This window comes from Sitophilus oryzae, unplaced genomic scaffold, assembly GCF_002938485.1.
Source record: "Sitophilus oryzae breed Bouriz unplaced genomic scaffold, Soryzae_2.0 scaffold_467_pilon_pilon, whole genome shotgun sequence".
Classification (NCBI taxonomy): domain Eukaryota; kingdom Metazoa; phylum Arthropoda; class Insecta; order Coleoptera; family Curculionidae; genus Sitophilus; species Sitophilus oryzae.
In genome coordinates this window covers 544799-561039 of record NW_022147048.1, presented here as the reverse complement: position 1 = coordinate 561039, position 16241 = coordinate 544799, and the positions used below count along the sequence as shown (strand labels likewise).

At 32.6% G+C, this 16241-nt stretch overlaps 1 protein-coding gene across 1 annotated transcript in view; it reads right to left on the bottom strand.

Annotated features, from left to right (window-relative positions):
* Positions 1–10435: 10435 nt before the first annotated feature.
* Positions 10436–16241, bottom strand: part of LOC115886102 (serine/threonine-protein kinase SIK2-like) — a 101616-nt gene continuing 95810 nt past the window's right edge. Inside the window, exon 12 of the mRNA XM_030905156.1 lies at positions 10436–11200. Coding sequence (XP_030761016.1) covers positions 11093–11200 — 108 coding nt within the window. The 3' untranslated portion in view covers positions 10436–11092. The remainder of the gene's footprint in view (positions 11201–16241) is intronic.

Sequence of the window (16241 nt, the reverse complement as noted above, 5' to 3'; positions counted from 1 at the left end):
TATATTTTTATAAAATGCTTTCAGTTAACCTACAAGTAAACTACCGTTTTCCTTGGAGCTTCCTCGGCGTATGAGAGGCGCCACCCTGTATAAAGTTATTTTTCTTCTTAGAATAGATCCAAGAATCTCTCTTTAATTATTAGTATGTCATTAAGGAACACCTGATTGTGGCCTTTTTACTTACTGAATTAATATATTTTTTTTTGTTTTACTCGTATGATATTACTGAAATACCGCATGAACAAAAAGCTTTTTAATCAAGTAGGCTTTGGTTTTGAGAATTAGAGAAATTTGTTTGTCATTTGCCACAAAGTACACTTGATTATAAAACTCTTTGATCACATTGTATATATTAAAAGGAGTATATATATTTTTTTTTGTAATAATGAGTTGTAAAATGATTTGGTATAATAAACATTTATTTTATTTTAACAACTATTTATTTATGCTTCCTTTGATCATTTGAATTATTTCATAAACTATGTTCTATGGGAAAAAAATTAAAACAAGATCATTTTTATATACGTTTAATATAAACAATAACAAAAGCAATATTAAACAAAACTCTTATATGATATATGTTTAAAAAATGTATAAATATATTATTGCTGCCTACAAAACACCATTTCATTAAAAAGCAATAACCAGTTTATAACAGTGTCGTATTAAAGAAAAAAAAATAATGATTTGTTCTTTTAATTTTATTAACGAAAAGATTCTTTATTGGCTATTTTTTGATGTAGCTAATGACAATTTCGAAATACCTAATACAATTTTGTTTTCGTTCTGATGAATGATGTTGGTTAACTCCTACAATTTCAGCTATTCCAACTTACCGGTAGCCCTGTCGAGACAGTGTTACTATTCTGACTCTATTAAACTGTAAAATAATGTTTCTAGGAATTTTAAGGCCAAAACAATAGTCAAATTTCTTCTGAAACCCAATAGACCACAAATCGAAATATGCAAGAATATTGGGTCTGAACGATAAATATTGTTTACCATATCCATTTTAACAAAAAAATGTTTATTACAGATCATCAAAGCTATGTATAAAAAAAATTCTTTAAATTCCGTATATTTTTAAACGATATATGCAATAATTTTGGCCATGTGTGTTTATGTATGTGCTCCGCTGTTTCAGGATCTTTATAGCAGACTCTGCAGCAATAGCGCTGGTATGGCTGTGGCATCGTATAAACACTTTTTCGTGCCAGTGATTGACAGGGAAAGTTTTTACAGGGTACCATACTAGTGCTGACATACCAGTGACACTGGACGCATCGGATGATTTCGAGCATTCTCGTAAATTCTATGGATTTTCTAAATTTGGAAGCCCGACTCTAGATATTTCTGTGTGCAATAATTAACCTACAATTTGCACCATTTTCGCATTTTGTGTATTTTAGATATTAAATCTATGACACTTGTTGTAGAAATTATTGTGCAAATAAATTGTGCTGTTTGAACTTTATTCATTTTATAGAGATCTTTTACAAGACACATCTTTTACATTATTATCTGTTTTTTTTTCTTTAAATACGCCACTGAAACTATTATGATATAACAACCACATCTATTAGGCTATTCAGCGTTCACATTTCCGTCGCTTTACATGATATTTGACATGATGATATGTTAAAAAACATAAAGTAGATTATTCCCCAATCATTGCTTTCATATACCTATTGTTTAGCTAGTATACAGGGTGTTCAAAAAATTTACGGCCTAATTTCAGAGGATGATTGCTCATCAAAAATATGAACAAAGGTTCCTATAAACATGGATCCGGAATTTTAAAGGAATAAGACGCTATTTTTTGTAATTTTATATGAAAACCAAGAAGGGAATAAAAATGTTGGAAAAGTTGACTACTAAAACGGCAAAAATTTTCGCATATTAGTTTATTAAACCAGCTTCCCTCAGAAATAATATTATTTTTTTTTGTGGAAAGACCCCCTTAATTAAAGAGTCAATTCTCTTTTTCTCAGTTTTCTTGTTTGTCCGAGAGTCTATATCTTGGCATTTTGCTCTAATTTAATTGTAGACCTCGTTTTTCTTTTCTCTGTGTGAGCCCGTATATTAATATTCAATAGGCATGGAAAACTATATGCGATACCAATTAAAATTTTAGTTACGTAATCAATGCTGGAGTTTTTGCTTTAAATGAATTGTTTTGTTACTCTTTAAGCTTAAAAATGTTTACTAGAACAGATCTGCTTGCAGTAGAATTTTGTAGAACCTCATTTAGTGTAAAAGATCCCAAGCAGCATTTGGACGTTGGGACAACGTTGTGTCACGCGACCAAACGTCGGGGCGCAACGTCGGCACAACCTCGTGCCAACCCTAGTCTGCACTAGTTTGGAGAATAATTTTTGGGTCGAAACGACGATGCATACCGACGTTGGCTAGCAGCCTAATTTAGTACAAACTGCAACGTTGTTTAAAATCCTAATTCACAGAAATACAAAACTATAATAATATAGCGTCTAAGTCGCGTTTTATCCTAAATTGGGATAATTATAGTAAAAATATTATTTTTATGATTTAGTTAGAGACATATGCCAGATGGCAGTAAAGGAAAACAAAACAAAAGTATTTAAGTGTGGAGGATGTTTGAAGATTATAATTATTGAAACACTTTAACCGACTCTGTAACTCGTTACCCAAGGCAAAAAAGTTAAACGCAAACAACTTTATTGATAAATGTATTGTTTCTACTTTGAAAAATACTAATGGGCCTTAAAATTAAAGAAGTTTTAAAAATTTCTTGAATTTTTTTAGTAAAACGAGAATAATTTATTCGCAGTCAAAAAAATTGTTTCCGCGTGTTGTTTAGGGTTAAATATTTCAAGTTAATGTATTCAAAAAGCAGGAATTGCTTAGTAGATGGAGTATTGCTGCAGATGGAGTATTGCTGCAGATGGAGTAGTTCGAATAGTCGCATACTGGACTAATTAAGTCGCAGTTCAGCCTTAACAGGTAGTATGCTAGTCGCAAGATTGCCTAATTTAGTGATCCTAGAGTCTAGCTTGTGACGCCCTCTATATTTTAAATAAACGAGGGAGTGGATAAAGTATCGGTCCCATTTTAATTAAGTTTTTTTTATAATAACAAAAAGAGCACTGAACTGTCTGACTAAACAGAATAATGAAGTGAAAATTTAAGATTTAAGGTTATGGTTCAATACAGTTGCAAAAAGGTAGTGGCTGGGCGTCCTACCAACGTAAGAATAAGGAAGTTTAAACAACGTTGGAATTAGTAAAACAGACGACGTTTGCATAACGTTGGAATAGGTCCTGAAAGTGACGTCGGAAAACACTTTATTGTCCAACATTGTAACTACGTTGTCCGAATCACCTAAAGATCACTTAAGCAAAAAAGGTTACAAGACAACGTTTATTCGACGTCGCACAAGCTTTTACTTTGTTGTAGTACTAGTGCAACGTCGGCACAATGTTACAACAACGTTTATATTTATTTTAATATCTAAGGTACGGAGCTAACTCTTTTTTGTAACTAATCCAACGTTGTGTTTAGTAAACATGTGGTCGCAAGTCGTGAAAATGCTACTTCGGATAGCTTAATTGCCAATGCAAAAAAACAATATAAAGAAGTGTTGGCCCACTGATTATCGGGTAGGACCGAACGGGTCGCACTGTACAGGGTGGTCGAAATTGGTCTGTTTTAACATAGAAAAACTATTTCCTGACTAGGTACAGCAAAACCGACATAGATGTCCTGGGCTTGATTTCTGAGACACGTTTAATGCCGTAAACCGACTGTTGATATTTTCACTGCCAACTGAGATACGGGGTGTCTTTTTGAATTTTTTACCATTTCGAAAATTACCCATAAATTTTGTATTTCGCGGAATCATAAAATTCTGTAAAAACGTTCTTAAGGTACTTTTCTCAGCACAATCCAGTGGCGTAGTCAGTTTTTCTCTATACTTGTTCTTTTTGTAACTATGATTTATATTTAAAAAATTATATTTTTTATTAATTCTGACAAAAAGGGCAAGCGTAGAAAAAAACTGACTACGCCACTGAATTGTGCTTAAAAAAGTGCCTTAAGAAGGTTTTTACCTCGGTTTTTACAGAATTTTATTATTCCACGAAATAAAATAGTTATAGGCAATTTTCAAAATGGTAAAAAATTCAAAAAGATCCCGTATTTCAGTTGGCAGTGAAAACATCAACAGGTGGTTGACGCCATTAAACATGTCTCAGAAATCGAGCCCATGACATCTAGCTATGTCGGTTTTCCTCTATCTAGTCAGGAAAAAGGTTTTCTCTGTCAAAACAGATCAATTTCGACCACCCTCTACAGTTAAAATATCTAGCGAAGGCAGATTTTGGAACTTACAAACAAAACGAACACTGACGATTTTGAACTGAACAGTCCAGACCGGTCGGCTAAAACCGGGCAAAATAACCGAACTGTATTGGGGGCTTTATAGAAGCTTATGGGAAAGCAATGTTTGGGGATAACTAACGTTATGTATGTCGTCCCATACGATGATTGAGGTCTCTATAGAAACTAACGTGAGCTTGATATATTGTAAAGTTATGGTTAACTATCCTCTATCCTACATAAACATCTTTATTATCTTATTATTACAGTCTGAGTTACGAGTTTTCGATTGCGTTGTATTGCCAATCGCCTACTTTAATTTTATCACCATATTATATGGGGAACTTTTTGTTATAAAGTAATTTCAAGAGCTTCGATCAAACTGTCTTTATAGTTCTCAAAGTATTTTGTTACCTATAATAAATATGCATTACTTTAATCGGTATTGCTTTTGAAATTTCTCCATAATTTACTAACTATCGCAGTAACCCTGTTTGATTATCTTCTGCCTACATTTCTTATTATTACCATGATACATTTCAAAAACTTCTTCTAATTAACTCTTTTCAATAACAAGTCCCAATTATATGAAAATATTTTTATTTTTGTTACATTTCATATAATATAGGTACCTCTTTTACAATGTCTAACTACTACTGTAGTACTTTATACTACTGATAATTATAAATACTGGCAATTATTATTACCGATGTCTTAATATGTCACAAAAATATTATCCCATCAAAAAGTTTCACTAGCATATTCATTAACTTTGAATTATTGTATAGATATTTCTGTTGAAATAATACCAATAAAAATCTAAAAAAATATATGTATAGGGTGTGGGACAGATCAAACTAAATATTCACAATAATCACAAGTACCCGTTAGTCGGAAAATTGTATTTTCAAACTTTTTTTTGCAAAAGGGTACGATTTAGGGTACCTTCCCCTATGGGAATTTGATCAGCTACATGACTAAATATTCAAAATGCTTCTGTACAAGTTCTGTAGTAAATTTTACAAAAGGAAAACTGTAAATGGATAAAATAATGTTATAATAACATAAAATCAAGAGTTATAAAATATTAAATACTAGACCTTTAACCAGTGTGTGAGATGATCAAAATATTAAAATTAAAATTCTAAATTGTTCATGATTAAACATCAACAAAAAAGTCGTTTACCGCATATAGGGCTCTTTCCAGTAAGTATGATTTCAGAGCTTTGCGAAATGCGGGAAAGAATGAAAGTGACTTGATATTCGCAGGCAAATGATTGTACATTTTCTTGGCATTGTACAGTATTGAGCCCTTAACTAGTTCTGAGCTCGGGGTTGGCAGATAAATATCGTGCTCCGCATTCCTAAGTGGATAGTTGTGAGAAGGCCTTTCCGGAATAGAGAATATGTGCTTGTGGATTAAGCAAACGGATTCAAAAATGAATAGGGAAGGAAGAGTCAGTATTTTGAAATTTTTAAAGAAATTCTGGCAGTGAGTTCTACTGTTTAGTCCCAATAAGTATCGAACTGCTCTCTTTTGAAGTTTGAAAATACGATCAAATTTTGTCGCGCAGCAAGTACCCCAGAATGGAGGGGCATAACGAAGATGCGACTCAAAAAGGGCATAATAGACCATTCTAGAGGTTGATGAGTTAAGTTCCTTAGACACTGATCTTAGTGCAAAACAGGCAGAGCTTAGTTTCTTTGATAAGGCTTCGATGTGCAAGTCCCATTTTAAAGAGTTGTCCACAACAAGTCCTAAGAATCTCACAGAGTCCACGACGTCAATAGTGGTGTTATTAAGTACAAAAGGTTGTATAGTACTTTTATATGACAAAACTTTAGTTTTTGAAAGGTTGAGGCATAGGAGATTAGAATCGCACCAAGATTTAATGGTGCGTAAGTCACTGGATATAGTATCATATAGTGCCGTAACATCTGGGCCGCTCCAAGTGAAACTAGTATCGTCCGCAAAGAGGCAGATTTTACCGCTAATGTCAGATTTGCAATGTCGTTGATAAACACCAGAAATAAAATAGGGCCAAGTACTGAACCCTGAGGGATACCACAATATATGCCCATATGCACGTATGCACAATAAAAATATAGCGAGGGGAGTTGTAGTCATTTCCGGTGAAACAGGAAGTGACCAAAAACAATCGAATTCGTCAATTAATCGTAATTTATGTCATATCTCGTTTTTCTATCTGAAAATATAAAACAGTTATAGAGGGGTGGGCCACTTTTGAGACAAACCCGGTATACTTAAAATTTTGAATTTAAAAATTTTATTGAATCGATCAATCATGAAATTGACTAGAATACTTCAATTGATACTTCGTTTTTAATTTTAAACGTTGATATTTCGTATTCATATTCATATACTTTTACACAGGGTTACTGCAATTTTCTTATATTTTCTACTTATGTATTTCTGCCTACATTATATCTATACAGCTAGGATATTATTGTTAGTTTTAAATCCGTCTTGGAATGTCTGAATGAGAATGATTCTATTTTAGTGATTAGTTTTGTTAAAAATATGTATATTATTCGTTTTTTACTTAGTACTGCACTGTCATAGTTAAAAATTGACGATTAAAATTATTTTTATCACTGTAACGTGATATTGACATCACTTTACTACTACACCAATCTAGCTACAGCATTAGTAAATACAATTTTTTTAGTTTAAATTTTACAAAATACCTTTTAGTACTCAGTTACATATTTCCTGTTTCGATGATTTTTAATATCTATATTATTTAATAGAACTTAGAACTAACTCAATAGATTCTTTTTGAGTTAAAAATGAGAATGATTTTATTATTTTATCTTATGTTTCTTAATTATAAATTTATTATATTGATGGCAGTGTATTTTTAATGCTATAATGACTATAGAATGGGTAGTAATAACTCTAAATTAGTTATTTAAGATAACTTAGACCTCTACTAAAGAGATATACAGGGTGTTTCAAAAAAAACATGTGCCATTATTCCTCACGTAAAAATAAGATTTATTTTTCATATCAACATAGGTCCAATTCTGCTTTGTTTCGTAGCTACAGGGTGTTAAGTCTTAATATTTTTTCAATTTATTATAATTTTCTTCCAAGTACTTTAAGCGATTCTGATGAAATTTTGAGGGTAAAAGTTATTATAAATACGACATATCTTAATGCTTAAAAGGTGTCGACATATTCACCAGGGAGCGATTTTACTAAATATATACTATTACAGCACAAGACACGCCCCCAAATACGTCATTGGAAAATATAATCTAGCTCAGCACATTCCTCCAAAATCTAAACGTTTGCAGCACAACAACGTGGCTGAGTCATACAAATCGGTTGAAATGGAATAAATTGAATTTTAATAGATACTCTTTTAATTGGAGCTATATCTAATATCTGCAAAATAAAACAGCACAAAGCAACACACAGCAACATTTAATGAATTTTGGAATTAGGAAGATTAGACATGATATTAAGGGACAGGTTGTGTTTTCTTTTTCTGGAAGGGCGCCCACTTTGAATTCTCTGTCCCCCCATTTTAGCATTTTGTATCTTTCTCTACTGCGTGCTGTAGGGTGGACTTTTATTAATTTTGTTTTTCGTTTGATACGCTGCTTGCTAGCTAGGAATGAATCCAACTGACTACCTCTGTTAATTGCTCTTAGGCTTCCAACAAACTTTTTTATTAACTCTGTATTACAACTCTCATGTTTTGCTAAATCTGCAATACGGCTAAACTCCCTTTTCAGACTTTCCACTACATTTTTATGTTCTTCGCTACCTAAAACAAAAAGTATTAAGCAAGTAACAATATTATAACTTTTAGATTAACTTACAAGGTTTACTTTCAATATTTTCAACATCAGTTATAGAATCCGATTGGGTTTGATTACTTGCGTTTAAAGTGGTATTGCATTCCCCAAATGCAACCGAATCGTCATTTTCGATCATGTTTTTAACAAATGAACAGTTTTTTTACCAGTGGCTAGATAAACAATTATTTGTCGGTCATTTTCCGTTAACTGGGGACTCGATAAAATATTGATGCTAAACGAATTTTCTACGGCACATAAATGTTTGCAAAAGGCCCCTCCTGTTCCACTAGCGCAATTGCATAAGGCGGAATTTGTTAGAACAGTATAATGCATATTTTTGTCTTCAGCTGAAGAAACTAATAAACCACAAAATACCACAGCATTAAAGGATTTACATCTTTCCAGTATAATATCTTTCAGTACTCTGGTAGATGCTTCAACAAAGTTGTTTGTGTTGTGTCCTTTAGTACACAATGATTTTCTATAAAAGTGACACCACTCGTTCCTTCTTTCCCACAAATTTTTAAGATAGTTGATAAAATTTGGGTATTTGCATTTTTCACATAAGGTACCAAATAATTCCTCTGTTTCTTCTTCACTTTGTGCATAAAGTATATAACGGAATTCCATCATAAGTTTTTTTTCTTTCTTTAATATCTATGTGATTTTTTGCATCCCACAACCATCTCCACACAGCCTGACACACGTGAAATGAACATAAAATTAAATTTTCCAACGACGTATTGTTGTGCTGCAAACGTTTAGATTTTAGAGGAATGTGCTGAGATAGATTATATTTTCCAATGACGTATTTGGGGGCGTGTCTTGTGCTGTAATAGTATATATTTAGTAAAATCGCCACCAGGGACGTGCATATGGGTTATTACTGGAATATTTTTCTAAAAAAGACATGTACGCCAATGACTTTTTTCCTCTTGTTATTGCGAAAGTTTTAAGTAAGTACTAATTGATTCCTCATTGAAAAAATATTAAAAAAAGTTGTATAGTTTTACCGGATGTTAATAAAACTTTTGAAAATTATGTTTTTTGTAATAATTATTTTAAATAACATAAGTTTTTTATTTGAAGTTGTTGTAGGTTGAACTAATAGTAATAATATTTAATAATAACTTAATACGATGTAAACAGAAATACAGGGGTATCGCAATGGGCCCAAGGCCTCCGAGTGAGGGATCAAATATGATCCCAAACCCCAGCAACCTAACCTAACCTAGATAAAATAATCAATTTATTAATTTCATTTTTATTTTAATTTTATTAATTGTGGTTAGTAAAATTGCGTTTATCTTATCAACGAGGCCGAAATCGACAAAATATCGAGAGATAACTTTTAATTGGCATTAAACGGCCTACACAATTTTGATATCAAAAGAAAAAAGTCAGTGGCGTACATGTTTTTTTCCACTGATAACTCATATGCACGTCCATGATGAATTTATCTACACTTTTTGAAATATGTAGCACTTATAGTAAGTTTTACCCTCAAAATTGCATTCGACTCACTAAAAGTACTTGGAGAAAAATTATAATAAATCGAAAGATTATAAGAGTTTAACACCTTGTAGCTACAAAGCAGAATCGGACCTATGTTGATATGATATATAATAACCTATAATGACCTTATTTTTACGTGAGGAATCTCCCTACGAGAAATGGAACATGTTTTTTGAAACACCCTATATACAGGGTGGTCCGAATTATATTCGGGAAAGTTCCGCATCATATTCTGCAGATAAAAATAAGTATAACAGTTTGTATAAATCTTTGTACGCATCGTATAAAATGTTTCGTTTCGGAGATACTACAGGGTGTGAAATTTTCATTTTTATTTCGAATTTTTCCAAATAATTGGTACACCCATACATTAATTTTTATCCAAATAACGTTAGTTCGGAAATTATTTGAAAAAAATTGAAATAAAAATTAAATTGCTTCACCCAGTATCTTCTAAACGAAGCGAACAAATTCATACGAACTTTTTTACTTACTGAATATACTGCGGAAGTTGTCTGAATTCGGACCATCCTGTATACCTAGAACTTAACTACTATTTTTAAAAATTTTGAAAATGGATTGAGTTGTCTGGAACATTAAAGAGCTGGATAATCTTGGAGTAGATGGCATATTTGTTCTATAGAATTAAATGAAGAAGAAATTATTTATATTAAAGTTCGTAGGGCTCAAACGCACTGACGACCAGGTCGCAGCTAGCAGCATTTGATCAATGTTATTAGGAAACGCAGCCGCGACCAGTAATAACATTGAATCAAATGCTGGTCGCTGCGACCTGGTCGTCGTCAGTGCGTTTGAGGCCTTTATTAATAATGGAAAGGCAGAGTATTTTAAAACCAATGAATCACTCCTTAAAATGTATCTAACAAATTTACTATTATTTACTAAATTATTTCTTACATATCTAGCTATCTATTTCCAGGCAAACTCTAGTTGTATACAAATTAAGACGTTAAGCTTCGTCTACAGATAATGCTTTACCTGCCAGGGAAGATGGATTAAAAACTAGCATACACAAAATTTCGTCTAAGGTTTTTTTCATTGCATTGTCTTTAGTGAAGTTGAAAAGAAATTCAAACTAATAATGCAAACTAAATAAAAACATTAGATTTTTAAAAGCCATTTATTAAAGATGCTCTAATATATCCATATTATTTCTTGTAAATTTACTTTTTATATTTTTTAGAGTAGGCAAAACGACAGTTTTTTAGACGATTGTAACTCAGTTACACACAAGATTTTACTTGATACGTCTTGACTGAACATGTAAGACTGACAGGTGAAATTTTATGTGTAGACTAGGCCTTTAGAGTCCGTTTTATTAAAAAAAAAACAATTGACAGTTAAAAACTGATACCTAAAAATAGTAACTTTATATGGATTCCATTTGTTCTGTTAATTCTAATATGGGACTTTCCCTTAAGGGTAACAAGGGAGGCCACGCGTTTGTCTGTAGGTTTGCCGGCAAGCTTGAGGGTCCCTGTTGAAGAAATACTGAGTTCTTATGTCGACGAAGTCAAAAAACCATGCCAAATATAACACAACACAAAATGCTCAAGCGAAAAAAAAACAAAATGTTATTTGTTTATAATGTTATATTTTTTCAGGGCAAGTTACATATTGTGGTTAAAATGGCTAAACTGCTAAAATAGCCATAGTGTAGATTAAATATACCGTGCCATATTCTATATACACGTGTGGCAAAATTTCATTAGCAATAGGAGCTTTCCAATGCGATAAAAAAAGATGGTAAGGCTGCAAAATACACTGCAGTACAACAGAGACGGATAAAGTGTCTTTTCCCTACCATTGTATAGGGGAAGTGATCATAGAAGTGATACGACGAGAGAGCTTCTGCATGAGGGGGCGGGTCTTTAAGACGCTTGTGTGGGGGCTACCGGCTACTAATAGAATAGAATGGAAAAAATAGAAAGACGAAGGACAGTGTTGCCATTCTGTTAAATCAAAATTATGTTGGCTTATCCTAAATCCCGAATCTTCTAATCCCATTATCTTGCCTACTTAATGAAATATTAAATAAAGTACAAAACAATTTTAAGAATGTTTTCTCTAGGCACATAACAACTTCTTTCTAAAACAAAAAGTAACATGCAGAAGTTTGAAATCATTTCTAAAATAGCAAGTGCAATTCTATGAAATGGCAATACTGTACGACCTTCCTTGCAGTCGCCCCGAAACCGACCGGTCGGTCGGCGGCGGCAACAAGGGAAAAAGGCCGAAAAAACTTTATAAAGGAGTAGCCGAAGAGGGTTGCCAGGTTTATTAGATTATAATTCCATACGAGAACAAAATTCTCGGTAGATCTTCAACAAAAATCAAAAGTACAGAAACAAAATAAAATATAATATTTAAGTCCAAAATAGCATTCCTATGTGTCGTAATACTAGATCGCTCAAATAAAATACAAATATAGTAAATATAACAAGAATTAGAAATAGGTAGGTATATTATATTCAGTGCGAGATTCTGAATCATACGTTCTACTCGCCTGGGGTAGTTTTGTTTTAAGGTTCGACATTTCGTGGTTTAGTGGTTTGGTAATTTCAAGGCCACGCTTTTGATTAGAAAATTTTGAGGTTTGGATATGAGAATGGGATGGGACAGTGATTTCCCCAGTATGGTCCTGGGAGATAAGCTATAAGGCTCGCGTGGGCAGGGGCACGTCCCTGCGTGACATTAAGGAAGTGGCAGGTAAACGGTGGTTAAATATAGCACAAAATAGGGAGTCATGGAAAAGGATAGGAGAAACCTATATCCAGGAGTGGATGAATCCGTGTTGAGGTAGAGGTATATTATTTAATATTAAAAAAATATATTGAATTAAACAATATTAATATATTAATAAAAACTATAACAAGTAGGGATAGCAGTCACTTTTTACCTTTGTACAAATTTTGATCAGTGATATCTAAAATTAATTTCATTTCAATGGGAAACTGTAGCAACTCTCAACTCTTTTCTCATATTAATATATTTTTTGACAGGAAAAGCACTAAAATATTTATTCGTATTCAGTTTGTTTCTTAACTTAGATTTTGTTTTTTGTTTATATTTTTTGGGGGGAAAATATGGGTTTAACTTTAGTAAATGAATGAAACAAAATCTTTTCAAACGATATCAACATCTTCGGGCATATCGCCAATACCGCGCCTAATAAAGAGTAATAAGGATTTGTAGGAATATATTTGTCACTCTGCAACTAGACAGAACGATGACCTATGATTACTAAATAAAATTTAATAAACAATAATAAAGTCAGATTAGACTAAAGACGCAGCTGAACATATCGTTAGATTTAAATCGGTAGATCGGTAGCTTACAGACGAAACCGGTAGACCTGGCAACTCTGTGTGGACTGAGGTGATGGCGTTTTGCGGAGGCGCGGGAAGGGAAATAAAATAATGGTGATAAAGGGCAGGTGGATGGGAGGCGGCGGAATTTCCAAAATTTGTTATCTTATTGGAGTTTGTCTAACTCGACAGTCGTAGTGGAAGTGGAAACGGGGAAGTTGTTGTCCATCTCTGTTTAAGCTTAGACTTTTTATAGGCGTTTCATTCCAATGCATGTAATTCCTATGCCTAGATATCCTATTACCGGACCTGTATAGATATAGATATGTAATATATTGATGGATATGTTTTAGATATGATAATGGTATATTATATTTAAGAATCAATTTTTTAAACAACCATATAAGAAATCTACACTATGGCTGAGCTATATAATGCGGCATTAGATTAACACAAATATTACTTTTTACATCTGATAACTAGGAACATACGTGACTAAGAAAAGACTAGTATTAATAATACTTTTGTGTAAAACTAATCACTAATGAGAAGGCTTTTTTATCTTAAACTTCATTACTAAACTAATTCTGCTTCATAAAGATGTACATTAGAAAAAATATATATTTGAAACATACATATTTTATATAAAAATATACAATAAACGTATTGTATAAAACATGTTTATCGAGAAAAATTATAGGACACATATTTTCAAGATAGAAAAGCCTTTCAAAACTAGGAGGTAGAATATGTCTAAATTCCTTATTAAAATAAAAAATAGTTATAAAAGGTGTAGAAAAGCTTAATGTCATCACAAGTGAATTCGGTAAGAAATGTCAAGTCCTTTAAAAAGTATGAAAATGAATAGAACTAAAGTGACCAGATGTCCGTCATAATCACGCACAGTCCATTATTCAGACACAAAGTCTCTACAAATGTCCGTCAAATAAATTCAATTAATTCAAAATTATGTTACCTGGGAGAAAATCAAACTATAGAAACAAGATGATACTAAAATAGATGATATAAAATGGGCGGAGATTTTTCAGCATTTTTCTTTGAAAGATATTTCCTATTTTAACATTCAAATCATTATTGAATTTTGTAAATTATCTTCCGGGGAATAATGCTCATGCAGAAATCGTATTTATAGTGATCAATAAGTTGTTACAGTACAAAGAGTACAGAAAAGACACAACTATCTCTACCTTCCTTAAAAATATAGTATGGTAATTATAAAATGCAGTATGTGGGGTCCAGCAAAAAATTAATTAAAAAAGTAAGAGATAAACTATGTTTAAAAAAAGATTCACTTGTTTCATGTAAAAATTATACCGATTTGTTCATTTTAGAAGTGTGGTCTGGATTTTAACGTGTAAGAAAGTGATGCCCATATAACACACAATATCCGCAGGATATTCATACACCCACTACATTCCCACTACAAGATCATCCTATAAAAAACATCTATAGGATATCCTCTAGACATCCTGAAATCCTGTAGATGTCTTAGAATAGAATAACCTATGGATATCTCTGTCATATATCTTATGTACATCCAGCTGAGATATCCAATTATGCTCAAGATAATAAAATATCCTAACAATATCATCTAGATATTTATATCTAAAATAAAATCTATTTTAAATAAATAATTTACTACTTTTTATGTTACATAAAATGCAATAAACCATACAAATACATATATATTATGTCAAGACAGCAAGATCTTGTTGATATGGTCTACTGGATAATCTGGATATTCATGAGCTTGGCCACTTCCAGTAATATATAGAATTTAAAACGCCCGCGCAAATTATTTCCCACAATCCATCTTGACAGTTGTTTGTTTTTGCATTTTGCATTGGTCGCGTTCATCAGGACACGTTGATCAGTGAGCGATGTACCATCGATTGGTTGTCCTGCTGAACGTGCTTTTTAGATCAAAATCATAAGTAATGCATATTAAATTGTTTTCACCCATTTTTGGCACAAATCGAGGGGATTAGTCAACCGAGAACAATCAACAAAATGCTTTGTTTTCGTTTTCCAAAACATTTTGTGACATTTGGCGTATGTGACGTTTAATCCATCATGCATCAGTAGCGTAGCGTATTTTAAATCTGATGGAAAAAATGGCGACTGATCCCAGAGCGCTCACAACTAATCGGCGCGTTCAGCAGAAAATTAGTGATCGCTGCGGTAGCGCTACGTCCTGATGAACGCGACCATTGTGTATTTAGCGTTTTGATTTAGTGAAATTCGAGGTGAATGGTGAATTCTGTTGTTTGTCGATGTTAAATGGGCTTAAAAATCACTGAAACGAACAAAACTGGTTGAGTTTGACTTAGTTTTTTTATACTCATACTTCTAGCCTTGTTATAGCAGAAATTCTGTCCTAACCTCAACTAATGTCGAAAAACGACTCAGGGCCTCGCAATGAAAAATTTGTAACAAAATTATAGGTGAAAAGCGCTTATTCTTTATTCCTGAACCCACTTTCGTGTTTGATCTATTCGAACAGAAATCCGATTTTTGTGTTTGAATGGTGAGTTTTTGGAATTTGTATTTGTGGTGTTAGAAATTATACCTTTGTGCTAACTTCGATATAAATTGTTGCTGCTAGATTCATAAAGGGTCGAAAAAAACGGCGTCAGAGGTGGCTTTTGGAAATGAAGATCGCTGTTATATTTTGTATGTAAAATTATATGAGGAATGGCATCGACCGTAATTTCCAAGCTAACTGGACGCCTTTTTTTCAATCATACGGTATAACTTGAAAGCTCTTTGACGCAAAATTCAATGACATAATATGTAGGTATTTTACAGCGGTTAATAAATATATCCAATGAATAACGTCAAAATGTGGCTGAATAAAACTTGAATAAAAAAATTGCGAACGTTTTTACTACAAACTAAGAATGCAGTAAGTATTGTCATATAACAGTCCTATTATAATGCCCTAAAAATATTCTATAATACTCCCAACATCATCTCTATATTATCCTATAAATATCCCAAATAATCGTAAAAGGCTTGCCTAGGATGTCTTGAAGATGACTTTTTTTGTCCGACTTGGATATCCTATAAATATCCTCCTCTGTTATGTGGATATATCTAAGATATTTACTATATCCTAGGTGGATATCCTCATGATATCTATAGGATTGTGTTGTGTTATATGGGTGTAGACAGCTTAATGGAAAATCA